The sequence below is a fragment of the Rousettus aegyptiacus genome, unplaced genomic scaffold (genome assembly GCF_014176215.1).
Source record: "Rousettus aegyptiacus isolate mRouAeg1 unplaced genomic scaffold, mRouAeg1.p scaffold_m13_p_7, whole genome shotgun sequence".
NCBI lineage: Eukaryota > Metazoa > Chordata > Mammalia > Chiroptera > Pteropodidae > Rousettus > Rousettus aegyptiacus.
Genome location: NW_023416310.1, coordinates 100,530,808 through 100,556,650, shown reverse-complemented (window position 1 = coordinate 100,556,650; position 25,843 = coordinate 100,530,808). Strand labels below are relative to the sequence as shown.

Here is a 25,843-nt window from a genome sequence, read left to right as displayed (position 1 = left end):
AATGGTTTCTGACATTTACATAGCATACGACACAACAATGCGATATATACCGAAGGGGTAGAGTGTGGAGGGGACATTCTGAAGAGTATATTTACAAAGGTAAGGGTGCGTGGTCATCTTATTGTTCTGAAGAGGACTGCACTGTTTAACATTGAAGAATTACATGGGGAATCACGGATCGCTTTAGTACTGCACATCCCGTTGTGGAAGAGAGAAAGAAACATGCTTTGAAGGTTCTCCCTCGTCAATAAAAAGTGTGTCTGTAGCTGTATATCGTGTGCTTATTCGTATATTTTTACGTTTTCTCCTAAGGGTTTCGCTAACGGTGTCAGAAACTTCACGTGCTTCCAAAGCAGTAACTATCGAAGCAGTGAGCCTTTCACAAACCCTCAGGCTGGAGAGAAGACCCAAGCCCTTCCTCAAGGACCGTCTGCTTCGCCATCCTGGGATCTTGGAAATGTTTTCTAGAGTGTGTAAAAACTAACCAGGGGGATGAAGCACGTTTCTCTGGCAGCCAAACTCGAATCCCTAAAAGAACAGATACAGAGAGATCCGCTCCTGCTCTCCTGGCAACCAGGGCCACTGTGGGGTCCCCTGGAGCCTGTGACTGACCGTGAACCCCGGAGAGGCTATGGCAGCTGCGCCGAGGCGCCAGGACCTCTGAGCGGATGCTTCCTGCACTGGGAACAGAGCGACGCTGCTGTGAAAAGTCTCAACTGAGCTCCCTGTTCCTCCCAGGCGCTTATAAAGCACTGATGTACGCTGATGTCTTGGACAAATACAAAAAAAGCATTTTTTTACAAAGGGAGGGCATGAGTTTCCTGCTTTTCAGTAAAAAGCAGCCTGCGATGAAGTCTGGAGCGCAAGAGAGACGGGTCTCACATCTGGAAGCCTTTTGCACGCAGCTATAAAATGTAAAAAGTGGCCCTTGGTAAAAAGTGCTTCGTAACAATATAGAATTTGTGTCTTATGCCTGTGAGAAAGAAGGGGTTTTGTTTTTTTGTTTTTTTGTTTTTTTTTTCAATCTGCAGAGTCCTTTGCTGTCTCCCGACCAGTATGACGTTTTCCCAGTAGGGTGGTCCACCCTATTCTTCGTAGACCCTGAGAAGAGAAAACACCCATGTAAGTGGCTCAGGACTAGACTCAGGCAATACACAGGTACAGGCGGTGGCTTTGCTTCCTCAATCTCATCTTCCGGAGTGGCCCCTCCCAGACTGCAGGAGCCCAGGAGGCGTGCGAGGAGCATCTCAGAGGATGCCATCACCCGGACCACGAACACTCACCCGAATCTGGCTGGGTGCTTTCTAAACAGCCTCCACCTCTGCAGTCTCACTTCATCCTCAACGCTCTACGAAGCAAGCCCTCTTTGTATATGAGGAAGCAGGAGACTTATGGACACCGAAAGCCAGTGGTGGGAACGAGATCTGTCTCCACCACGGCACGGGGAGGAGAGGCTTCTCCCCCCTCAACCCAGGCTTGTGTCTTTCTTCGCATTGTGCCCAAAGAATGTATGTCCTCCAGAAAATGCCGGTTCTAGAGGCAGCTGCCTTAAAACTGAAGCGTGGTTAGTGGGACTGGGGCTGTTGTGGAGGCCTGTGGCTCGAGGCTACTTCCTCTACTAGTTATCGGGCCTGTGCGCATCCACAAACTGACCTTTCCCCTCGCCTCCCAAACCATTTCTCTTTAGGTACTTTAATCCCTTCTCTGCCGCTCCGTGACTGCCAGGGGTGGGGGAGCACACTTCACACTCAGACAGCCAATTGCTCCCTCTGTCTGTTTCTTGATTTTTGAGTTAAAAAACCTTATTATGCATTGAAATCAAATGCCCGATGCTGCTGCTGCCAGTGGCAGCAGGAAGCTGTGGGCCCCGAGATGCTCGGAGCTCACTCGTCTGGCTCCCAAGGCTGGGTTGGCCCTCCTTCCTCTGTGCTAGCTTCAGCATTCTCTCCCTTTCTCTGCAAAGAGGACTTCAAGATAGTTCCTTTATCTCCATTCTACATTCACAGAGGTATTTTCACCTTTCACAGGACAAGGGAATGCCCCCTTCCTCTCCCAGGGCACCTCAGCATTCCAAGAAAGGGGGATGAACTCATTTCCTAATGAGGCGACGGGAGTTCTGGGAACAGCATTGCCCTCACTGCTCTCGTCTCGAATTTGCAGAAATATAGAGGACAGGGCTTCACGGGCCCATGCCTGCCTCTTCTTCATCAAAGCTGTGGCCCAGGTGGACAAATACTCCGGAAAAAAGGCCCGAGTTTTTCCCAGCAGCCCGATGAAGATGTTGTCAGCCCCTCCGTGAACTGGCCCTGAGGTTATCCTCGTTCTACTTTTGATGACACAGGGCCTGGAGCTTGACAGTGGATGGGATAGATCCTGCTTTTGCCACGTGAGCTGCCTGCCCTGACCAGAAAGAGGGCTTTGTTCCCATCAGACTTATAGAAAATAATCTTTCACTATCATCACTTTCTATTTCAAGCAACTGCAGACGAGGCAGTTTTGGACCCAGCACAAAAGGCCCAGGTACTGGGGTTGGGCCCAAGTGTCAGCAGTGGGAGAGCTGGTCGTGGGCTGAGCTTCGGGTGGAAGGGCCGGCTGGATGGGGTGATGGGAGAGGCAGCACCGGCACCTGCTGTAGGGAGGGGAAGGTGACACTGGGCAGCCTGGCTTCCTGCCTGTGCTCCCAGGCATGTCACTCCCTGCCCCCGCTTAGCCTTGGTTTCCCCCTCTGCAGGATGAGGTGCTGGCACCAGCTTCTGGAGAATCCGCCTGTGTGTGCATGTGCTTTCCTGCCCATGCTAAACAGATACAGGCTCTGAGTGTGCAGGGAGTGGGGTCTGCCCCAGGACAGGCTCCTTGATGTGAAATAGGGGGACCCGGAACTTGTCTACCACATAAGACCCCAGGAGATCAGAGCTGGGAACCCACCTTCTGATTATGGGGAAACAGAGCCCGGAGAGGTAGGGGGTCTGGTTTAGGGCTCTGGTCATTTGGCCACTGCTGCCCCTGAGGTAAAGGGTGGCTCTGATTTTAAAGGGTCAAACTCAAGGTCCCTGCCTACACCCGTGTGGGAAGGAGCTTATCAGGTTTCTGTGCAGCGAGGGGCATGGGCATCTTGAAAGAAGAATATATTGTTGGCAAGGAGTCATCCTTATCATTTTGTGGTTGTACTAACATTTTTATGGTTAATAAACCCAGTCATGTCAGTGTTTATATTTCAGAAGTATCACAGTGAGAGCTGTGCCAGGTGCTTACCCAGCCTTTGACAGGGAAACTTGAGTTCAGAGAACTTGTTATTTAAATAAGAAGGGGAATTAAGACTATAAAGTAAGTTAAAATGAGACAAAGTTCAGTTCACAAAAGGATACATTGCTGATACTTACAACTGTCTGAGAGTGCAGTAGCCTGCTTTGGTAAGTGGTGAGCTCCTTGTGCCTGGGGGTATGTAAGTGGTGTCTGGGTATCTGCCTGCTGTGGTTACTGTGGTGGGCGTTCACCCATTAGACAGGGCCAGAGCGTCTACACGGGGTCTAGAACCGGGACCTGGTGGGAAGGTGCGAGGAGGTGGGGCGTACCTGCGCTTCTCATTCCAGGCGTTGTACCATTTGATGAACCGCTTGGTGCTCTGCAACTTGGGGTGCAGGCAGTGCTCCTGACCTCGGTACCGGGACACACTTTTGGTGGTGATGCTGAAATGAGGCAAGATGGATGGAAGATTGAGGAGCCTGAATGACAGCCCCTCAGTGTGGCCCATGGGTAGCCTTGGTCTGTCCCCATCAGGGCACTGAGAGACTGGCCCCCTCCCTACCTTCAAGGCTGGTTCTGTGGAAGGTTCTGGTTGTTCCCTTAATCTCTGACCCCATGTTAAGGTCTAACCCTGTATGGAGTGGTCAGCTCTCAGTTGTCCACGTGGAGCCCTAGGTCTGTGATAGTGTCCCCCAAACCCCACCACCCTTCACCCCCACACTCATGCAGGGTGTTGTCTAGAGGGTGTATGCCTCCCTTGGTGAACAAAGGTCAGAGGAATATTCTATCTCCTCCGAACCTGATATCGAGAGGTGGAGAGAGCTAATGCCAGCAAGGTGTGGTGCTAAGACCTCCGTCCTTGGGTGTGAGTTGCCCCATGGTGGGGCTTGGACATGCTGTGCACACACTGTGGTCTTCATTTGACCCTTCGAACCCCAGCCTCCCTCAGCGCCCTGCAGACTGTCTCGGGGCTGGGCATTTGCTGATCCTGAAGCTAAGTCTTGTTGGCCTTGATGCCCATTGTGATTCCTGAGCATGAAGTCCCAGCTGTCTCACCCTTGGGCTGAAAAACAAGACCTCCCTTCAGGCCTTATCAGTTGGTAGAGGCCTAGCCACATGGCAGAAAAGCAGATGGCATTATAGAATGTAGGGCCTGGGTGTGAGTCCCAAGTCTGTCTGTGGGACCTCGGGTAACCTTTCCGATTCCAGTTTGCTCATCTGTAAAATAGGTGTAATATAGGACCCCACCCCTTAGGATTATTGGATGATTCGAGAACATAATCTGTGCAGAGAGCCTAGCACCTGGTAGATGTACGATGAATAGTTACTGTTATTAGTAATTGTCATGGAAGATGAGGTGGCCAAGGAGAAAGAGAAGCCTGAGTGTGTAAGCATCAGCCTGGAGCAGGAAGCAAGACTGCTGCCCAGAATTGCTGTGCCCGGCAGCCAGGGCTGGGTCAGGATGGCAGGAGTTAGGAGGACGCTTCTGGGTGGGGGAGGAAGGTTGGTGATCAGGAATGCGGGACCCCCTAGGGGACATGGAAAAGTGGAAGGTAAGAGGTGAGAATCACAGCAAGAGCAACCTATGGTGGAGGGCTGGGGTGCAGGGGGATGGAGTGGAGAGAGGGGTGGTTGGAGGATACAGTGGGCAGAGTGGGAAGTGAGGGGGAGAGATCAGCTACTCCCCTGCAGGTTCCCAGAGATTAAAGTGTTAGGGCATATGGGCTGAGTCCTAGAGGGGAGCAGGGTCGCCATGAACTCTGAGTCTCCTGATTGACTGGAGAGGAAATTGAATCTTGCCACTAGAATAGGGACACTATTTCTGAGCAATCTGTCTCTTCCCTTCCCTGCGCTGAGTTTCCAGGGCCTCCAACGTGGCCTAAGCTTGCTGGGGCACGGATGAGTCTTCCACTAATGCCAGGTGACTGGGCCCTCACTTCACTGGCCTTAGTAATAAGACCTGTCACCCACCTTCCCCCTCCCCCCCAGGTCTTGTCCCTCCTTTGAGGTCTCAGGCATGAGGCAAGCTTCAGAGTAGAGTCTGTAGTCAGTCTCCTCCCCGGTGGTACCTAGTCACCCTGCAGGAATTGAGCGCATGCTTTGCTCTCTGCCTACAGTGCTGTTCTTGCACTTGGAATGAAAAGACATGGCAAAACCAGAGAAAAATCTCTCCCTCAATTTGGTGAGTGTGCAGACTGAGTATCCCAAGTCTGGAGGACCTGAAGGTCAGGAAGCAGGAGAGGAAGCCCAGGGCTCAAATGCTCTGTCACAATACTGGGACTATGAAAATTGGTTGCGGGGTAAAGACATGAGGATTTTTGCCCCCCAGGCAATTGCTCAGAAATTCTGGGTCCTGTGTTCCTCTCCTCAGTGGCTCTGGTGTGCCAAGGGTTTTGGCAAGAACCCAGTGGACATTTGACACAAATTGCCCTTTCTAGAATCTGGACTCTCCTGGACCCTTCTGGGTACAAGGACTCCCACTTGCAAAGCAGATTGCCCCTCTTCCCTCCCCGCCCCACCAGATATTTCTGGGTGACTCAGGGTGAACTGGAAAACTTGCTTTTGTTCAGCCTTTGTGGCTGAAAACCTGCTTTGGTAAAAAGTGCTAGCCCTGAGCTGAGTCTTAGGAGCTTGAGAGGGTAGAGGACCTCCAGCCTTCAGGCATGAGGGGTCGTGTGGGTGTGGGGTGGAGGTTTAAGAGAGGGTGACTGTCTGCGGATCTCATGAGGCCCCTGCAAATTTTCACAGGGCTGCTCATGCACTTGTCTGGCTGTCAGTTTTCTCTACTGAAAAGTTTAGCCAGGAAAAAGAGCATTCATTCCCCTAACTTAAGCCTATTTTCTGAGCATTCTCTCCTTTTGAGATGTCACTGCACCCCACACCCGGCTTCACCTGACCTGCAAGGTCTCAGCAACTGGCTTAATGTGTGGAGCATTTTTCATCACTTAGAGGACTGCCGCCTTAACTTGTAATGCCCCAGTCATTTTCAGTCCCCAACCTGGGAGCCAAAAGGGGCTCGTGGCTCCTCCCTCAGCTCCTGTAACCTCTCACCCCCATCACAAAGGATTTTCCGGCCAGTTTTCTGGAGTTGGGTCCATAAGGCAAGGGGCAGGGACAGAAGGTTAGTTTAGGTGTCCGGGAAGGAAAGCAATGGGGTTCGGCCCAGGCGCAGTCAGTGGCTTTCCGAATTCCCCTAACTTAAGCCTGACAGTGCATCAGTGCGTAGACACTGTGGGGAGGTCTTTGGGACAGGGAGGCCAGCAGCAGAAGACACTTGCCCAGACTAAGAATAGAATGTGTCCTGTTTCTGGGGGAGGAGAAGAGGGGCCAGTGGTCCGTAGCTTCTTTGCCAGGGGCTCCCTTCCTGGCCAAGAGCATACTGGTGGAGAAACACTGGTGCTGGCCACAAGTGGTTAATTGGGAAGGCAGAGGAGCAAGGAAACTCAGTGTTCTCTCTGCCCCAGTTTCAAAGATATTCCCCGCATCCCCACCAAGCAGGGCTCCAGCCACGTGGCACATTAACCCCAGCAGAGCACTTTTTACAGCACCGTTCAGGCTCAGGGACTCACAGGAGTCCAGCTGGAAGGAAGGAAAAGCGAGGAGCATTCCCAAAATGAAATCGCTAGAAGCCAAAAACTGGCTGCCCATGGTCCCCTGATTGGAAAAAGGCTCTGAAACGAGGGTCCAGGTCCGAGGACTTAAGACAATGTTTGCTTTAATCCTCTCTTCAGTAACAGGAAGGTGGCACGCCTCACCCTTTGAGTGCGAGTTCAGTAGTTCTGGGTGTGTTTTGAGTGATTTCAATCTGGGTGTTCTAAGTTGGCACATGGGAGTCGTTTAACCCTTGATCACCCTAGAAAGGTGGGCAGTGCAAACACAGGGCTACCCTTTTAAATCCTAACAAGGGTAAACTCCTTGGAGAGGCTTTTTCCGGAGCACGGGACAGTGACTCTCTTTCCAAACTCTCTTCCAGACTGTCGCGCCAGCGTCCTAAGGACTCGCTGGGCAATTACAAAGGCCTTGCCAAGGCCCTGCCAAGACCCTGCCAAGACCCTGCCAAGGCCCTGCCAAGACCCTGCCAAAGGCAGAGAGAAACGTTTGTTAGTCCGCCCCAGCCCCATGCTGTGCCTCAGCACCGGGTTAAGAGCAGCGCCACACGCTCACGGTGCGGAGCGAGAACTCACATAACCATCTTCTCCTCGCAGTGCGGGTACTTTGGCTTCATTTCCAGCTTCTTCACGTCGCTGTAGCGGATCTTGGGCCCCTTCCGGGAGCATTTGCATTTGGATCCTGCGAGAGAGCGCCCAGGGGCCGTTCAGTTGCGCGCGGGATCTCCTGCCCCTTGACCGCCCTCGATGCCCACCCAGATTCTCAGGGGTCTCAGGAAACCTAGCATCTGGCGCTTGGGTTCCCCAGGACAGGACGGGATGGCGACAAGCGACCTCCCGGGCACTCACCGTCCACGCGCGCGGCGCACAGCGCCAGGAGCAGCAGGAGCAGCGCGGCAGTCAGGAGCCTCATGCTGGCCGGAGGGGCGCGGCGCGGGAGCCGGGACTCGGAGAGGGCGCCCGCCGGTCCGAAGGGGCGCGGCGCGGGAGTGGGGCGGCCCGGAGACACTGCTCTCTGCTCGGCGCTCTCTGCCCGGAACGCGCCTCTGCTCGGCTCGCTCCCGCTGCGCCCGTCGGTGGGTGCCTCGCGGCTATCGCTGCGCGCTGCGCTCTGCGCTCTGCGCTGGGCTCCGCGCTCGCTCCACAGCCTCCCTCCGCCCGCCCAGTCCTCTTTTAAATCCGCTCCTGCCCTCGCAGCGAGCGAGCTCATTAATATGCAGAACCACTTGGTGACTCACTGAGATTTCTCAACGCGGTGGGGGGAGGAGACCGTCCCCTCCCGCCCGCCCCGGGACCTCGATCGCAGCGGCGCACACTCGGAGCCACGCGCGCACATGCACACACTCACTCATCCGCTACCCTTGCTCCCACACCACTCTCCAGTACACACTTGCACAACCAGACTCCAGTACGGGATCACAGCGGTGCCCTAGCTCCACTGGAAGGTTGAGAAGCGGCTTAAGGGTACTGTTTTTCTGATTCGCGTGGTTCCCTTTGGCCAGACAGGTCTGCAGTTCTGAGCCTCTGGGAGACCCAGACCTGTGGCCCAGATCTTCTGAGAAGAATTGAAAGCGTTTGGGGGCAGGTGCCAGGTATGAGTGCCAGCAGACCTGACTCCTAGGGTGTGGGCAGTCTCTGTGGGGCCAGCTCTGGTGGCCAGAGCACAAGGCCAGGTCTGGAGGGAGGTTGCCATAGGTCGTACAGCAGCAAAGCCATTGGAGCTGGCTCACAGAGTGTGTGCGTGGGAAGGTTTGGTCACTCTGAGAGGAAGGCATCCTAAAGTGGGTATGTGGCCCCTGTCTGTGCCAGCTGTCTGGGGGTGGAAAGAACCCAGGAGGGAGTTCCGCGCTGTGGAGGCCAGGCAGAGGCCCAGTAGGGAGACTAGGGAGACCGGACAGTGATAACCATCTGGAGGAAGTCCAAGTTCCAGATGTTGTGCCAGGCTGTGTGGCGTGGTGGTGTGGGCCCAGGCATGTCAACAGAAATTCCTGCTGCACTTGCCAATGCCAGTGACTTCACTGCCCAGCCTTCGTTTCATCATCTGGAAAGCAGGAATAGTCACAGTACCTGTCATAGGGCAGCTGTGAGAGCTGCATAGGATCAGACATACAACATGTTTAACAGAGTGCCTGGCCAGTAATCGGTACCCAGGAAATGTTACTTATTGGTATCATTATATACATGTATATTATACATATATCATTTTGATTCTAACAAGTCCCCTTCCAAGTTGGTATTTTAATTCTTTATTTGACAGGCATAGAAACAGGCTCAGAGAGAAGAAATAATCTGCCCAAGATCACATAGCCAGGAAGCAGGTGGCCAGGCCAGGAGGGGCCCCAACATATGTGGCTGCAGAGCTGGGGCTCCTGTCCCTGGGCCACCCTCCCTCCTTCAGCACTCGGTAAAGTGCTTCTTTGATAGACTCAGCAGTGGGATAGAGCTGCTTAGGCTCTGAGGGTCCCTGAGCTTGGCTCCAAAGCAAAAGCTGGAGCCAGTGCAGGAGCTGCCAAGCTCTTCCAGCTCACACAACTCTGCCCTCACCCCAGCAGCTCCTCAGGGGCACACACGCCCAGAGGAGACCCAGGGGGGACGGGATGGGATGGGATGGGCAGGCTGCTGAGGGGCAGAGTGAGATGAATCTGTGCTGTCTTCTCAATTGGGGAGCCTTGGCTGCCTTGAGGGGAGGCTGAACCACGAAGAGCCAGCAGTGCCTGTGAACTGGCTTCAGGCCATGTCCTGAGTCCTATGAGAGCAGCTGTATCTATATTTAAAGCAAGGCCAATAGCTGGACGCTTGGGTTTATGCAGAGGATAAGTGCAAGGGACTGATTTTTGGCGTTTATGTTAACATTTTTAATTTAAAATTATTATTTTTTTAAATACAGAACCAGCATGTTTGTTATAGAGAAATTAGAAGACACAAGCAGAAGAAAACGTAAACACACACATAGATCCACCTACTCAGCAATCTACACCAAGATGTTACAGTGTTACTTTCCAAACCCTTCTCTCTTTGCTCGCATGAATGTGCACAAATGGGATCAGTGCCTGTCTTGTTTAATAATCGACTTGTTTTACCTGTCATTATATCATCAGCATCGTTCCATGTGACTGATCTTGCTTCTACGATATCTCTTTTATTGGCATCATTTGAGGCCGTGTAGTATAATGGTTAAAAGCTTGGTGTCTGGAATCAAGACTGCCTGAGTGCGAACCCTAGCTACTGGCTGTGTGACCTTGGCTTTTGACTTAACTCTTTTAGGTATTGATTTTCTCATCTGTGAGATGGGGATGATAATGAGATGTTAGGGAGAGTTAAATGAGATGGTGTGTGCAAAGCTTTTAACTTGGTCCCTGGCAGAGTAAGTGCTCAATAAGTACTGACTTGTTATTACTATTATTTTCAACTTGGGATATGGGCGCAGACTCTCTAGTAAGCTCAAGCCGGGGTTGAGTAGGTGGAGAAGGCAGAGTGAGGTGCACATGGGCAAGGCAGTACTTTGCACAGTGGTACTGCCTGATTCAAAGGGAGGGGATCCCTGAGGTGCAGTGAAGGACCACACACATGCTCTGCTCTCTGGAGTGCAGTCTGATGTGTGTGTGTGTGTGTGTGTGTGTGTGTGTGTGTGCGCGTATGCACATGTGTGTGCACACACATCAGCAGCTATTTATGGTCATGCTTTGTTCTCTGGGAGGGGTGGACACAAGGTATGGGGGGGAACAGAGGAGGGAGGAAGTAAAAGCAGGAAACTATTCCTTGAGGGAGTGGAAAATTGGCTGAGATGCTGAGGATTTGCTCATTTACTCCGTTCCCATTGCTCAAGCACCCAGCATGCCAGTCTCTGTGCAAGGTGCTGTGCAAGGTGCTGGAGAGGCAAGGGTATGCCTGTCCCTAAGGAGTGCAGCATCCAGTGGAGAAGACACATTAATCAAATAACCAGGGATAACACAAGAAATTACCCTGGAGCTAGGTGTGATAAAGGGAAACTGATCCTACGAGACTAACTAGGGACCTGACCAGGCAGGGAGATGGGTATGGCTTCCTAGAGGACGTACCCACTGGGTTGGAATCTGAAGGATGAGAATGAGTTAACCAGGAGACAATGGGAGGGAGGGTACTCCTGACCCTTTACATTCCCTGCTCCTCACATGATCTCTTGGGGAGTAACGCCCCTGCTCAAAGCCCTGCTGACTCCTGAGCCATCTCACCCAGTCAAAGCCAAGTCCCCAGCAGTGCCCATAGGGCCCGGCCCCTTCATGACCAGCGTCTATCACATTTCCCGTGGCTGCGCTCCACCACACTGCCTTGTCCTCGCCCTCAGACATGCCAAACCTGTGCCCATCTTGTGATCTTCGTGCTTGCTGATGCCTCTGTCCAAACTGTTTTTCCCCCAGATGTTGGCAGGTGGCCCTCTTCACCTTATTGAAGCCTCAGCTGGAATAGTCACTCTTCAGACTCAGTCTCCCTAGGCACGCCACCCACATGCCAGCAGTCACTCTCTGTTCCATTGATTTATTTTACTTTTTACGTTGTACATACTGTACATACGGTTTTTTCATGTATTATGGGTCATTCTGTGGTCTGCTTGTTCTGCGAAGGTAGTGTCTGCGTCTGTCTTGTTTGTCCTCCGTGCCTACGGCAGGGCTTGTAGTTGTAACTCATTCTGAGTAAATAAAAGTGTGTTTCAGACAAAAGCCTGCTGAGTTCAGGCTGCGTGGACTACAAGGTTATCTGTGAGAATGTGTGTATGAGAATGTGTGTGTGTGTGTGTGTGTGTGTGTGTGTGTGTGTGTGTGTGTGTAGTGGGTGGGTGAGGGTGGCCATTGGCAAGGCCATGTTCCTAGGAAAGCCAGTCCCTCCCCAGGGCATTTGCTTTAGAAAAGAGGTTATCCGAGAAGAGGAGGAGGTGAGTGAGCAGGAGTGTGGCTTTTACTTCCCAGGTCTATTGAGAAGGTGAATCTTGACCAGTCAAGGCTATTTCCTTCCCTGGGAGCTGGGAGACATGCCATTTCCTTCTCCTACCCCACTACGACCGACTATCTCAGAAGGGAAGTCCCTTTTTACTTTCCTGATGGGACAGGGCCATCCTAGAATCCAGAACTGGAAGGAGGTGAGGCTCATTTTAACCCTCATTGCACAGATGAGGAAGCTGAGGCCCAGAAAATGGGTGGGCTTCACACACAAGCCCACCTAACACATGAATGACAGCCTGGCCTTGCAGCCATCTACTTGGACTAGAGCGAGAGCCTGGCCTCCAAAGACGTGCTTGGCCCTGTCACCTCTTATTACCTGTGGGGCACCCCAAAATACCTGCTTCCATTGGGTAGCTGTGAGTCTAAGCCTGCTGGGCACCACTCCCTCTGCTGGGGGTCTGTGTGTCTCTTTTTGAGTGTCACCCCTCAACCTGTGGATCCCAGGCAGCCAGGTGCCTCCTCTTGGCTTGCTCTCCTTTAGCACAGCCCTGCATACTGATCTCCTTCTCAGGGCCTTGCTCTGAGGTGGAAGGGGATGCAGGGCCGAGATTCTCCCAGGACAGCCCTGGTTACACTTGGCATGTTTAGGGAGCCTGAGCAGCTATGCCTAAAGGAAATGGCATGGGGGTAGTTGGGTGGTGTTGGATTAGGTTTCAGGAAGCCTCGTGACAGCAGACAGTCTCTGTCACTTGAATGGGTAACTGAAGGCACTGTGGATTCCCCCGAACATGGGAGAAAACTGCAGCAAATATGACAGAAACAATTAGCATTTATTCTGCCGTTTATTCATTTAACGCCACCTCACTGCAGACAAGCATCTTTACTATATTTAGAACTCAAGCAAAGATATTTTCAAAGAAGGACCTAACACATAAATAAGTAAAGGAAATCACAGGATAATTCGTGGGGGGGGGGGGCTGGAGAAAGAAAAGCAATTATTAATTAATTCATGAAAGAATGTGCATCCTCATTAGCAATCAAGGAAAAACACATTAATGTTGCAGTATCATGGCATTTTGGTTTGGGTCCTACCCAATAATGAAATATTTATTTTAAATAGTACTATTCAAAACCAACAATGGTAAAGCGAGGAAGCATCACATAAGCATGACTGGTGAGACTGTAAATTGGTACAAGATTTTAGGAAATTACATTTATAGTAGGTATCCAGAGTATTTAAAATAAACCATTTCGACTCAGTAATCCAGTTCAGAAAACCTGTTTAAACAGTTGATGTGGGAAAAATGCCACATGCAGAGATATTCCATGTTGGAAATAAAGCGTTAACCTAAATGCCCAACAATGGGGGATTGGTTGAGTAAACAAGGAAAGCTCTAAGTGAAATATTATACTGGTATGAAGACTCATGATTACAGAATATGTTGAAATCATGGAGTAAATGCTTATGCAGTAAGTAGAGACAACACAAGGTATTGTAAACACTGTGATTGCAAGTGCGTAAAACAGCAACCACTGTATAAAGGATGGTGAAGAAAGAGGTACAGACATCATTCTCTTTGAGTGGTAGGACTTTGGGCATCTTTAAAAAGCTTTCTCTTTGCATACCAATTTATCCGAATATTTTTATTATAAAGGAACTCAGGAGCATTCAGTTTAAACAGTGAGGCCCTGGCCAGACTTAATTCCTCTTGCCAGACCCCCATGATGGGTGATAGGCATGTCTGTCCTGTAGCTGGCACCACAGAAGAGGCACACAGCGTGCTTAGTGGTATGGGTGAGCCCTATGGTGAGGGCCCAGGCTCTGTCTTCAGAGCTGTCCTCACTTTGCTTGGCACAGCCCATCCTAGCAGCCCTCGCCCTGTCTTGTCCTGCCTGGCCTTTTCTCTCTCCTGCCAGCCCTGCTTCATATCCACAGCAGGATCCTGGCTTCTCCCCCAGGCCTCTGTGAAGGCCCAGCCAAGCCCTGTCTCTTGACCTGGGCCCCGAGTGCTGCCCATTTCCAGTTTCACTGCAGCTGACTCTCACTGCCCCCTCTAGCCACACACACCACTCTGCAGTTCCTTGAAAGCTCCAACTCCAGGTCTTTGCTGGCTGCCTGTTCTGTCCCAAGGCTCTTTCCCTGCCCCATGGCCGAGCTGGTTGCTGCTTTACCTTTTGAATCTGCACAGATGTCATTTCACAGGGAAACCTTCCTCGACCTTGCACATCTGTCCCTCCCCCTCCCTATCCCTGTCCAGACTGGGAGAGTCCCTTGCTGTCTGCTGTCTGTGGTCCATATCCCTTTAGTACCCCTCTTCACACCTGCAAAGGCTCCTTCAAGGTCTTTCCCAGCAGTCCGTGAGCTCCACAGGACTTTCTTGTTTACTCTAGTGCCCCAGCATGAACCCAGGCACTGGCACACAGCAGGTGCTCAATGAATGAATGAATGAATGATGAGTGAATTAATGTGGAGCACATTTTATCAAAGTCTAGTGAGTGATGGAGTCAGACTTCCTGGTTTATATTCCTAGCCTGCCACTCTGTGCCTCTCTGTGACTCTGCTTCCTCATCTGTAAAAAAAGGATACTACTGCTACTAGTAAAATCAGCAGAACTGTGATGAGGATTAAATGAGCTAATATAGGACAAACACGTAATTCAGTATCTTGTCACAGAGTAAGTGCTCGATAAATGTTCATATTTTTTTATATTACTATTACTATTTATTAAATCTCTTAGACTCACTCCCTCATCTGTGGGTTTGGTTGGCTTAATTCTTTTTGCTTTATATTTATGAAATGCTTATATAGCATTCACTCTGTGTCAAGGACTGTTTTAAATGCTATGCAAATGTTAATTTATTTAATCCTCATAACAAGCACATGAAGTAGGTACTCCCCATTTTACAGATGGCAAAATCAAGGCACAGAGAATGTAAGTAACTTGTCCACGATCACTGGCAAGTAGCAGAGATGATTTCAGCCCCAAGCAATCTGGCACTAGAGTCCTGCTCAGAACAGCCCTATGCTGCCTCCTAGAAGGAGGGAACGGGAGGACCCTCCCCCATCTTTTGCCCAGGCCTCACTACTGCTTTCTCTCCCTTTGTGGCTGGCATCTGGTCCTCAGCTCTTCTCCTTGGAGGGCATGTCAGAGTTCCCGTCCAGCTAGGGTTGCCAGATTTAGCAAACAAATACAGGATGCCCATGCAGGATTTGGGGGTGCACTTATACTAAAAGAAATCATTCCTCGTTCATCTGAAATTCAAATTGAACTGAGGTTCCTGTATCGTAACTGGCCACCTTACTTCTAGCACCAGAGGTGGCACCGTGGTTTTGGGCCACCCTCCTTCAAGCGGTGGTCTCAGACACAGATGTGTAACCCCCTGGGGTCGCCATGGACAGGGGTGGGGAGCAGAAGGAGAGGCACCCTTGAGAACTCTCCCAGAGGGCAGAGTGGGCATTCAGGCTCCGGAGGAGGGAGACTGATTAGCAGGCAATGAGAACATTCCAAATGGAGGCAACAGGTTAAGCGACTGCTCGGTGAAGGGGAAGGTTGGGGGTATGTAAGTCAACAGGGCACTGTGAGTGCCCAGTAGGGATGTGGTGGAGGAGGGGCTGAAGGCTGACCATATTGATTAAGGCCACGTTGTACACGGTCTTGCGCGTCATCAAATAGATCCTCAGGACCCACCAGAGAACTTCCCGCAGGAAGGTTATGTGAGTAGCTTTTGCCTCTTAGGAAAAGCCCTCTGGTCGTTGAGTGAAGGAGGGATGACAGAGAGGAAGTTGGGAGGCAAAAGAAACCGTGGTCAAGGGAAGTCCTCGACCAAAGGACAGGGGATAAACACTTTATTTACTTATTCCCAGAATTCTCCTGTCTCGTCTTGGAACATGTAATGCAGAGATGGAAACTCAAAGATGGTTCTCAGTCCCATTCATTATTGAGAGGGAGGTGTTTGTGACGTTGGTGTTTTGTTTCTACCACCCTTTCTGTCAGTGGGTCTCCTGCACTCAGAGGACTGGAGTGTTGGGTTTGGGGCAGGGTGTTCTCCCTAATTTGTTTCAGTGTCTCAGGCAGATATAAGAGGACAGGGTCACGGCATTGCCCAGAGGACTTACCGGCCAGGTGAACATTAGCCTTAATTAATCTTATATAAAGAAAACTTTTCAAGCGACTGTCTGAGATACATTGCAGTTTTCTGTCTTAGCAACTAGTCATTGCTTCTGAACAAGACTAGGTTCCTAACGGTGAGCGATTTAAAGCTATAAAAGAATTGTCATAAACAGCTCCCTGGAGCCAAGAGCACAGCCCAGATTTTAAGCACATAATGGAACCGTATCAAAAGCAAGGAGGGGCGACAGGAACCATAAATCCTCCAAGTGCAAAATCTGTCTATTGTGAAACTTGTGCTGAAGGGGAACCAGATGTGGATGCTGGAGGGAGAGGGGTAGGAGGGAGAGAGGCGGTGATGGCAGCAATCCGGGCTGGGCCCTAAGCAGAGGGAGGTGCCTCCCACTGTGTGCTGGCAGAGACTAGCCTGGAAAGTGGGCAGGTCCGCCCCTGTTTGCCTGGCCTGGAGGTCCAGCATCAAAGGGAGGAGGCAGAGGCTGAAGGGTTGCAGTGCTGGTTGCTGCCTCTTCAGCTGGACGAACAGGAGTATTTTATAAGCTTTTTACTGAAGTTGTGTCTTTGAAGACACCACATTTGGAGCAGTTCTTTAATAATGTATTTGAAATCCCCCCCCCCCAAAAAAAAAGACCCTTTATCCTGTAGAGGAAAAGAGTAACTTATACATGTGGAAATTTCTTTGGATTGGGGTAAAGAATATACTTGCCCAAGTGGCCCTCCCTTGGCCTAAGATAGGTGGTTTCCTTTTATTCTGAGGTGCAAATTCCTTTGAAGACATCAAGGTGAACACTTGCTGAGCACTCACTTTGTGCCAGGCCTGCAGAGGCTGCAACGATGTTGGCGGCTCTCCAAGAAGCTTGCAGTGGAGAGGACTAAAGGCCAGCAGGCTGGGAAGAATCCTTTAAATGGGTTGGTTCCTGGCACAAATTTTGGGATTTCAGGGGGTAGCGTGGGGCAGTCCCATTTATACGGGGGCAGGAGGCAGCAGAGCTTTCATGAAGTCAGTAGACTTGAAATGGATCTTGAAGGATGAGAGAGATTTATGCAGGTAAAGAAGAAAGAGGTGACAGAAGGGTGCCCTACAGGGACAGAGCAGCAGAGGCGAAGGCATGGAGGCCAGAAAGTGTGTGATGAGTCAGGGGGTAGCTGGTTCCATCAGATGAGAGAGCCCAGCAGGGGAGCTGTGAGCAGTGGGGGTTCCTGGGACAGAGCCTTGAGCACTGGTGTCAAGAAGTTGTAATTGATTTGATTGGAAAATCGATTCTGATGCCTAGGTCTGTTTGATGCCATTTCAACTTCCATTTCTAAAACAAGCAAAAATCCTAAGTGAAGCTGCTACACTGTTCTGAAGACAGTATGGTAGCACCTTAGAAAAGAAAGGTGCCATGGAACCGTTTACTGTACCAAGGAGCCGTCCAGGCTGTGCCCGTGCAGATTTCTACCGCAATCGTACTGTACATCCGTGTGTACTCATCTTTCTGTGGTACGCATTAGTTTATGACTCCCCTTCCCCCCACCCTAGTTAATCCTCACTTTAAATGGCCTAGGGAGGCTAAAAAGGACTCTAGGGGTAAAATACAGACTTCCTGAAGTACAAATAAGGCCCAGCTGAGTGGTTTTAGTTTGGAGTTCTCAAAAAGTTTCCCTAGTTCATTTCTGCAGTGGATTGGGGGAGCCCTTGAGGCCTTTCTCCCCATTTTACTCAACCACATACCCCCATAGTGCCAGGAAAAGTGAGCTTGTGTCACCACCCGCCCAGGTTCCCGGCAGGCTGCTGGGCCGACAAAGGCTGAGTAGCAGGATGAGGATCAATGGTGGGGCTCTGGGACCCCTGCACACACCAGACACTGGGCCCAGGCTTGTAGGGGCCCCAGCTCATTTCTCCAAAAGTCAGTATGCAGAAGGGCTGAGGCATCGAAATGTCCGTTTATCAGGGCTTGGTCTCTGTTCACTGCTAGTGACGTTTGTGGGCATTTAGGTCTTGCCGAGGCTGCCCGTTCTCAGGGTATTTGGAGGTTGACACGTTCTTATGTATTTTGAATCTTGGATGTCTTAAGTATTGCAGAAAGGACAATTTTATGGATGGAATTCAGTCCAGTCTGTTGGCTGTCCTGACTATATAAATTCCCAGATTTGGTTTGTGAGAGGCAGAGAAAGGGGCTGCATGTCTGGGAATGCCTGGAGAGTGGGGATTTGGGTGTCGTCACCCAGGGCTCACACAGACCCATCTCGCATCCATGACAAGATAAACCCCTGTTAGGAGCAAGGCTGTCCTCGGGAGATAAGAAGAGCTACATGAACCTGACTGCCATCGGGCTGGACCTCTCCTGCTCCTTCCTCCTTGTCAAGAGGCAGCCAGGGCCAGCGGGGGGCTGGCCAGGGGTCTGCTGTTGTAGAGGGGTGAGGGGCAGAGGAGGCACCTTTCCAGCCCACTCTGCCCGTGGCCCTGGCCCCGCCAGCCTTCTGGAGCCTAGAAACTGTTATGTAGTCCCTGAACACCTTTGCTCCCCTTCTGGGTCTTTAAAACTGCTTGGAGCCCCCGAGAATGCACCACACTCCTCTCGCAAAGTTGCCCTTTATTTGTAGACTTTATTTTTATTTTTATTTTTAATGAAGGCACCTGGTTCCCTTAAGCTCAAGGCTTTTTGAGGGGCCGAGGGCCTGAGCTAGTGGAGGAGACCACAGACCCTGCTGAGGACTGTAAAGCTTGAGCATTTCCAGGGCTGCTGCTGGCCACACCTCTCCCCACCCCCACTCCAACAGCTGGGCTGGGGGCTGTGCTGCTCCTTGTCCTGTGAAAGAGGGCGGATGGCTTTGTAGGAAAGACAGTAATAGCCTGATTCTGTGGGACCTCAGATTCAGACATTCCCTGGCCCTCAGGTTCGGGTAGCCTACAGAGGGCATTTGCTGCAGGCCTACTGTGTGCCAGGCCTTGTGTGGTGGTGCTTCAGAAACACTTTCTCTTTGAACCCTCAATGCAGCCCATTGTACAGCACTCTCTGCGCTTGCAGAGAGAATAAGTGACCTTTCTAAAGTCACCCACCTGAGCAGAGCTGGGCTGTGAGCTCATATCTCCTTGACTCTAGGGCCCGTGTGCTGCCACAAGCAATATACTGCCTGCTCCCCAGTACTACCTGACGCTTGTGCAGGAGCTTCCAGGGTGTCTGGGTGACAAAGACTGCCTTGTCCCCAAAGCTCTTCCCTACCTACAAAGTGCCAAAGCTCTTCCCTATCTACAAGGTGCCTGTGATTCCACTGTTAGACTGCACTTTTCTGGGTGAAGGCATGGCCTCGCCTGGCCATGATGCACGTACAGAACAATAGAGAGTCATACAACGACCCTGCAGCCATTTTTTGCCACCCTGCAGACAGGCATGCTGATCCCCTTTGGGATGGAGAAACTGATGCCCAGAGCAGAGAAGGAACTTGCTCAGGTCGCAGGATTGGAGACAGCTTGTTCTTGAAGGTTCACCTGGTATGTCACTTAGATGTTTGTGGGATGGCCCTTCCGTGAGATGGAGAGTGACTACAGCCCACCCTTATCTGTCATACTTGCCTCCCTTGGCCCACCTGATTTCAATGACAGCTGTGTTGGACAGTTCCAACTCACCTGTCCCTGCCTCACCCACCTCAAGTGTTCCATGCATCCTCCAGCTTTTCTCACCAGAGCCTTCTCCCAGTCTAGGGGAGCTCCACTGGCCTTATCCCAGGGCATCCTGGGAGCTCAGAAAGTGGTTACACCTCAGGGGCTGAATCCCAGCCAATGGGGAGTGGGAGCTGGTGGCTAAATGCTTGGTTGGCTTTCAAGGGGATGGTTCTGGAGGGTATTCTCTTTGCTTTATAACTTCTGGTACCAGCCCCCACCCTGGGCTTGGGCTGAACCAGACTATTTTTTCTGGCACAGTGCCTCATACACTATAGGGGCTTAATGAATAATTATCACATGAATGAGCACTTCCCTGGAGAGATGGCCCTGGTGAAGAACACAAGGCTTAGTCTAGAGCAGAAGAGAAACTCTCAAAAACTGTGACTTCAGTGGGCGGGGAATTGGAGAGGTTGCCACAGTGACTTCATATCTGGTTTCTAAGGACTTGTTAAAAAAACGACACTTTTTATACTTTGGTGTTCGTTAGGATAGACATCTGTTTAGTTGCAGAATTGCTCTTTATTTAAATTCCCCTTGTGAGAAAGTGGTTTCAACTGGGAAGACTTGGGTAGAGCAAGAGATTTGGTGAAACCTGACACATCCCGGACCCCCCAAACCCTGCTATAATCTAGAGTGCAGCAAGAGGTGGTGTGATGCAGCGGGACCGTCTGGGGCTTTGGAGCCAGACGGCGCTGGCTTCACATCCCGCTCACTGTCTAGCTATGTGACTGTGGGCAGGCCACGTCACCTCTTTGGTCTCAGTTTCCTAACCCGTAAAATGGGGACGATTCGGAACCCTCACAGGATGACCGTGAGGATTGTATGAGATGGTCTTGACAACACTTGCCCCAGCGCTGGCACCCGGGATGCGTCTGGATTGGGTATACGGGTTGTGTATATGCGTCTGGATTGTGCATATGGGTAGTTGAGCTAAACCCAAGGGAAGAGTGAAAGCAGAGCAAGTTGGCAGTGAGGATGGCATCGTCATGGGAGGGACCAGTAAAAGGGAGTGAGTGGAGAGAAAGCTAATCTCCCGATGGCACCACTGCTTGGAGGGTGCCCACGTCCCTCGTGTGGGTGAAGAGCACGTTCACACAGGGTCTCAGATGAGCCTGTTTGCCACCCTGTTAGGCAAGGGGGCCCAGTGATTATTACACCCATGTCATAGATGAGGAGACTGAGGTGGAGGGAGAGGAAAGACGTTGGGACCCTAGTCGAGAGGAGTCAGAACTTTGTTCTGCCAGCTTCCAGTTTGAGGCACCAGGGTCTTGGCTTCCAGGGTCTGCAATGCCTTCAGCTCCACTTCCAAATAGTCCCTGATGGGGGCAAGTGGAGCCCTCCATCTTCAAGTAGTGTCCTTCTGCTAACTCTTCTAATTTCCTCATCCAGCTCTGTCCCAAATAGTCCCTGTCACCTCTTTCATTTGGAGATAAGATATATGGGTGGGGCTAGGTGTTCCCTAGGTCTGTTGGTCACTATTCCCATTGTATGCTCTATGGAGTATGTGACATGGGACCCTGTTCAAGCTCGTGGGCTCTCGGAGATCAGAGCTGCAGAGGGCCCCACACTGGATCGATAGGCTCCCAGTGGACAGACGCTGCTGACCAGGAACATAGAGCACCCAGTGGACAGAGACTACTCACCAGGGACACAGTTGGCAATGGATGGAGACGGCTGACCAGGGTCATATACCACTGACCAGGAACATAGAGCTACCATCAATGGATAGACGTTGCTAACCAGGGGTTCTAATGGTTGACTACTTCCGGTGGCCGGGAACATCTTTCCATCAGAACCACCCAACCAGAGAGCCCCCTTCTGGCAAAGTAGAAAAGTTGTCATGTCCCTCACCTTGAATGCTTCAGAGTTTGTGGGCTGCTTGTGTGGTGGCATCAGAGGAGGGGTTGGAGAGAACAGGGGCTTTGGATTGAGACAGGCTTGGGCATAAATCCTTCTGTACCCCTTCTTAGCTGCATGACTTCTCTGAGCCTCTGTCTCCTCATTTGGAAATTTGGCATAACAACAGTTATGCCTCAGAGTGATGTATGAGGATTACATGAGGAAATAATTGTGAAATGTATGACATAGTGACTGGCACAGTACACTCTCCATAAATGTTAGCTTTCATCATTCATTCATTCATTCATTCACTCACTCATTTTAACAGGATCTTTGGCATAAAAGCAGGCAGACACAATGAGTAACCACAGGACTAAATGATCACTTCATCTGAGCATCAGTCTCCCCAACTCTGGTGTCCCAGAGTGCATCATCAGGTGTTTTCTGGGCACCCCCATTTGTCACTCAGACAAATCCTACCTCTCTTAGGAGATCTGATGGGTTCATTAGAGACTAGGGCTGAAAAAGCAAACTGCAATAATCCTTGAATTATTACTTATAGCCAAATGGTTACCCAATTTTATCTGTTTTTGTGTGTAGAGACATTTTATATAAACAATTTAAAAAGGTTCTGTGAACATAATATTTGATTTCCATGATTGCAGCCCTAGGGATATTTTTCAAGAATATTTTATGTAAAAGAGACCAGTGATAACTGTTTATACTCAGCTGGTAACCATAGAGATGGAATTCCACCAGATCAAAGTATGAAGGTAATTAACTCCCTGCAAATTGTAGTTGAGCTTATGCCCCAAAACACATGACTCTACTCGTGGGCTAAGCAGCCAAGGAAAAATCTTTTTGGGGAAGAAAAGGATTAGCAAGGGCTCATCAGCAAAGCCATGTCCCTCTGTCTCCATCCAGAGGGAGGGCCTTTGAGGAGCCTTAGGCTTGGTCTAAGGGATTGGCCTCTATAGCCCTCAAAGTCAAATATCTTGACTGTCTTCCCTTCACTTCACCATCTGAGTAGTCTGTTTTCTAGCCTACCAGGCAGAGCTCCTGGATGTGGTAAATGAAATGACCATAAAGTTGCGTCGGGGACAGTTGCCTAAGAGTGAGTGCTCATCAGTCCCCTTTGCCCATAATAATCTCCATGTCCCACCTTCCCAATTCTTTAAGAAGGACAGGGAATTTTCCCATCTGTGTCAGCTGCTAAGTAAGCAGAGCTTCATGCCCCACTAAATTGAGCCACCTGACTGTCCTCTACATATCTATTGCACCATTGTTTTGAAAGAGTGCCCGTCCCAGCAGGCTCCCCCTTCCCTCCCCTTCCGTCTCATCCCTTCCCTTGCCCACTGGGAGCTCTGAGAAGATATGCCCACAGGGCAGCCTCTGGAAGACAGTGTGAAGATCAGGCTCCCCATGAGAGCAGTGCAGTATAGAGGTTGGGGGTGCACTTGGCATGGGCTAAAATCAGGCTCTGACACTTACTAGCTATGTGACCTTCTGTGAATTACTTAGTATTTCTATAGCTTAGTCCCCTTTTGAAAAAAGAACTAATGGTAGGTCTGTGGTGAGAGGATATGCATGTAAATGCCCCAGGTATAGTGCCTAGGACAGGTACTGGGCTGTTGTTAGCCCCAGTTTGCAACTGGGGAAACTGGAGCCTATAGAGGGTAAGTGACTTGCTCAAGGTCATATTTAACCTTATAAGGTTGTTTTGAGGATTAAATGAACCGATGTGTTTAAACTTGTAGAGTACTGTCAGGCACATGTATATCAGTCTGGGTTCAGTGCTGGAAACAGAAACTAAGTTGGTGACTTTGAGCAAAAGGAGATTTGATATAATGAATGAGGTCCTACAACATTGTTGGGAGGACTGAAGGAGCCGGTCACTGCTGGGCCTCTGGAAGGGTCTCCAGGACAATTCAGAACTGACCCTCCAGGGTTGAGTTGCTTGCTTCTGTTCTACCTCTGGCACCAGAGTTAAAAGCTCAGGGCTCATTCTTTTTGTTTCTTTTGTATTTTCTTTTTTTCAGGGCTCATTCTTGGAACTGGGATCCAGGTACCAGGAAGCCGGTAGAATCAAGAAATCGCTGCTGCTGCCGCCGCCGCCGCTGCAGTTGCCTCTCAACAACGAGGAAGCTGCAGAGTGAATGCTGGAACCAGCTGCAAAGAAAACCCACACTTCTAGGACCTTGCTTGCTGATAGAAATAGCCTAAAGGGATGGGAGGATGGCCTCTGCCTCAGTTCCGCTTCCCAGATCGGGTAAGTGCATCCAACTGGTGGAACCTAGTTCGCATCCTAAACCCTTGCTGCAAATCTAGGAAACGTGGTTTAACATTCTGGCCTCCCCAACCAGAAGGAGAGTAGAATGGAGGTTAAAAAAAACAATCCACAGAACCCAATACAAAGTGCTCATTAGTATTATTGCAAGTGATCAAAACATTCAATATTATTATTATTATTATTACTAATATTATCATTATTGTTATTATTTTAATCCTGGCCTTCTCAGGCAGCCTGGCTTCAGGACTCACTACTTTGATGAGCCCTTATGAAACAGTGTTAAGGTTTGCTTTTCTCTTTGGGGGGCCTCACTTGCCCAGTGGTTCTCCCTGATGCACCGTCTCATTTAATGGCATCCTTATGTCTCCATCTGTCACATTGCCCATGCCAGTAGCTGGAATCAATCTGACTTACTCTTCTCCTTCACTATGCATGTGCTTACCTAGCCAACCACCAAACCTTATATATGGTGCCTACAATGTCATACCTGTCCCTTTACCGCATTGCCAGTTCTAAGTCAGATCTTCATCATCATCTCTGAGCCAGACAGTGTGACTGCCTTCTCTCTAGCCTCTCAGATTCCAAGCTTGCCCCAAAGGCCATTTTCCACCTAACAGCCTACACATCTTTCTTAAACACAAATCTTGCCACCGGCTCCCCTGCTTTGAGCTCCTGAGTGATTCCCAGGCCTCCAGCCTGGCTCACAAGGTCCCTTCACCTGATACCTTTAGTCTCATGTCCTCCCAGCCTCGTCTGGCCTGGCCACACTCCATTCAGCCTTCCAGCCCCCATAGTTCTCGAACGTGCCCTATACCCTCACACACACACACACACACACACACACACACACACAGGCCTCTCTACTCTGTGTTTCCCCTGCCTTTCCCACCTCTGCCTCAGGATCTCTGGGTCACCCCTCAGGACTTGCTTGAGGCTGCCTCCCAGGAAAGTCCTCCCTGACCTCTCATGCATGTCCCCCACTTCCATCGCTTTGTGCGGCATTCTGTCCCTTTAACATTAAACACGGTGGGTTTCCACCACGAAGGAGGGTTGATTCCTTGGGTGCGAGACCAGAACTTTCTTTTTCTCATCTGCCATCCCCATCTCTCTTGGTCTGTGGCTGCTTCAGATACTCTGCCAGTTAAGAATCCTCTTCCCTGACCGTTATTCCAACTGGGCTTCTTCTCCAACTGTCTTTTGACATGTTTAGCAATGGCCTTGGGCACCTGCTCCCCTGAGCACTAGGCTCTGCTGGGGCTGCAGGTGTCATACCTATTGGTAAAATCCAGGCCTGTACGCTGGGATGTATAGCTCAGGAGGGAGGGAAGACAAGCCCAAGTAACAGTAAGGGCCAAAGGGGTGAGTTCAGTGCTACAAGCAAGGACTGGAAAGTACCATAGGTGGGCAAGCAGAGAAGGCATATGGAAGAGGTGACTTTGAGGGGCCCCTGCAGAACTGATCCATCTCGGTGGGCGATGCTCCCACTCTCCATTCTTTCCACAGGCCCCACTCCTCCACTGTCTCCTAAACAATTCTACCTCCTGGTTTGGCATTTTGCCAGTGGCTGGCTTGTAAACAGTGTTTGTTTCCCTGAGTTATTAATGAGAGAGCTGCTCCTTTGGCATGCAGACCGCACAGGCAGACCTCCTTTCCACTTGTTTCTCAGCCTCTTTCTTGCGGTGCCCAGCATTTGGTGGTCTTGTAATTATATTGACAGCCAGGAGGCACCGGGCACCCCATACAAGCTTTCAACCTAGTGTTAACCCTGGGAGGCCAGCACTGTTAGCCCCCTTCTGCAGCGGGGGCTGCTAAAGCAACAGCTGGTGAGTGGCAGAGGCAGGCCCGCTAGCTCAGGACGGCGGACTCATTAGGTGTCTTCTCAGGTGACAGCCATGAAGGCACCCACAGCTTTCTCATGATGGCGCCTGTGGTGGAGCTAGGTGTTCCAGGGTGAATGGTGATGAGGAGTCAGAAGGATGAGGTCAGATGTGGCCACAATCATCTGTCAGTGACCTTGGCATGGGCAGTTAGAGGGCAGTAGTGGGGACAGAGCCAGACTGCAGTGGTTGAAGTGGAGGGGGCAACCAGGAATTGTGGGCAACTCTTCGAAGTAGCCCAGCTTTGATGGGGGGGGAGAGAGGGCACTGGGTCGGGGGAAGGTGGAGAATCAGGGT

At 50.7% G+C, this 25,843-nt stretch overlaps 1 protein-coding gene across 1 annotated transcript; it reads right to left on the bottom strand.

Moving 5' to 3' along the window:
- Window positions 1-1,011: 1,011 nt before the first annotated feature.
- CXCL14 (C-X-C motif chemokine ligand 14) lies at window positions 1,012-7,982 on the bottom strand. Its single transcript, XM_016137702.2, has 4 exons — window positions 7,701-7,982; window positions 7,428-7,533; window positions 3,573-3,686; window positions 1,012-1,101 (listed from the first exon to the last, which is right to left on the bottom strand). The coding sequence occupies exons 1-4, from the start codon at window positions 7,762-7,764 to the stop codon at window positions 1,086-1,088; spliced, it is 300 nt and encodes a 99-aa protein (XP_015993188.1). The 5' UTR covers window positions 7,765-7,982; the 3' UTR covers window positions 1,012-1,085.
- Between the last annotated feature and the right edge of the window lie 17,861 nt (window positions 7,983-25,843).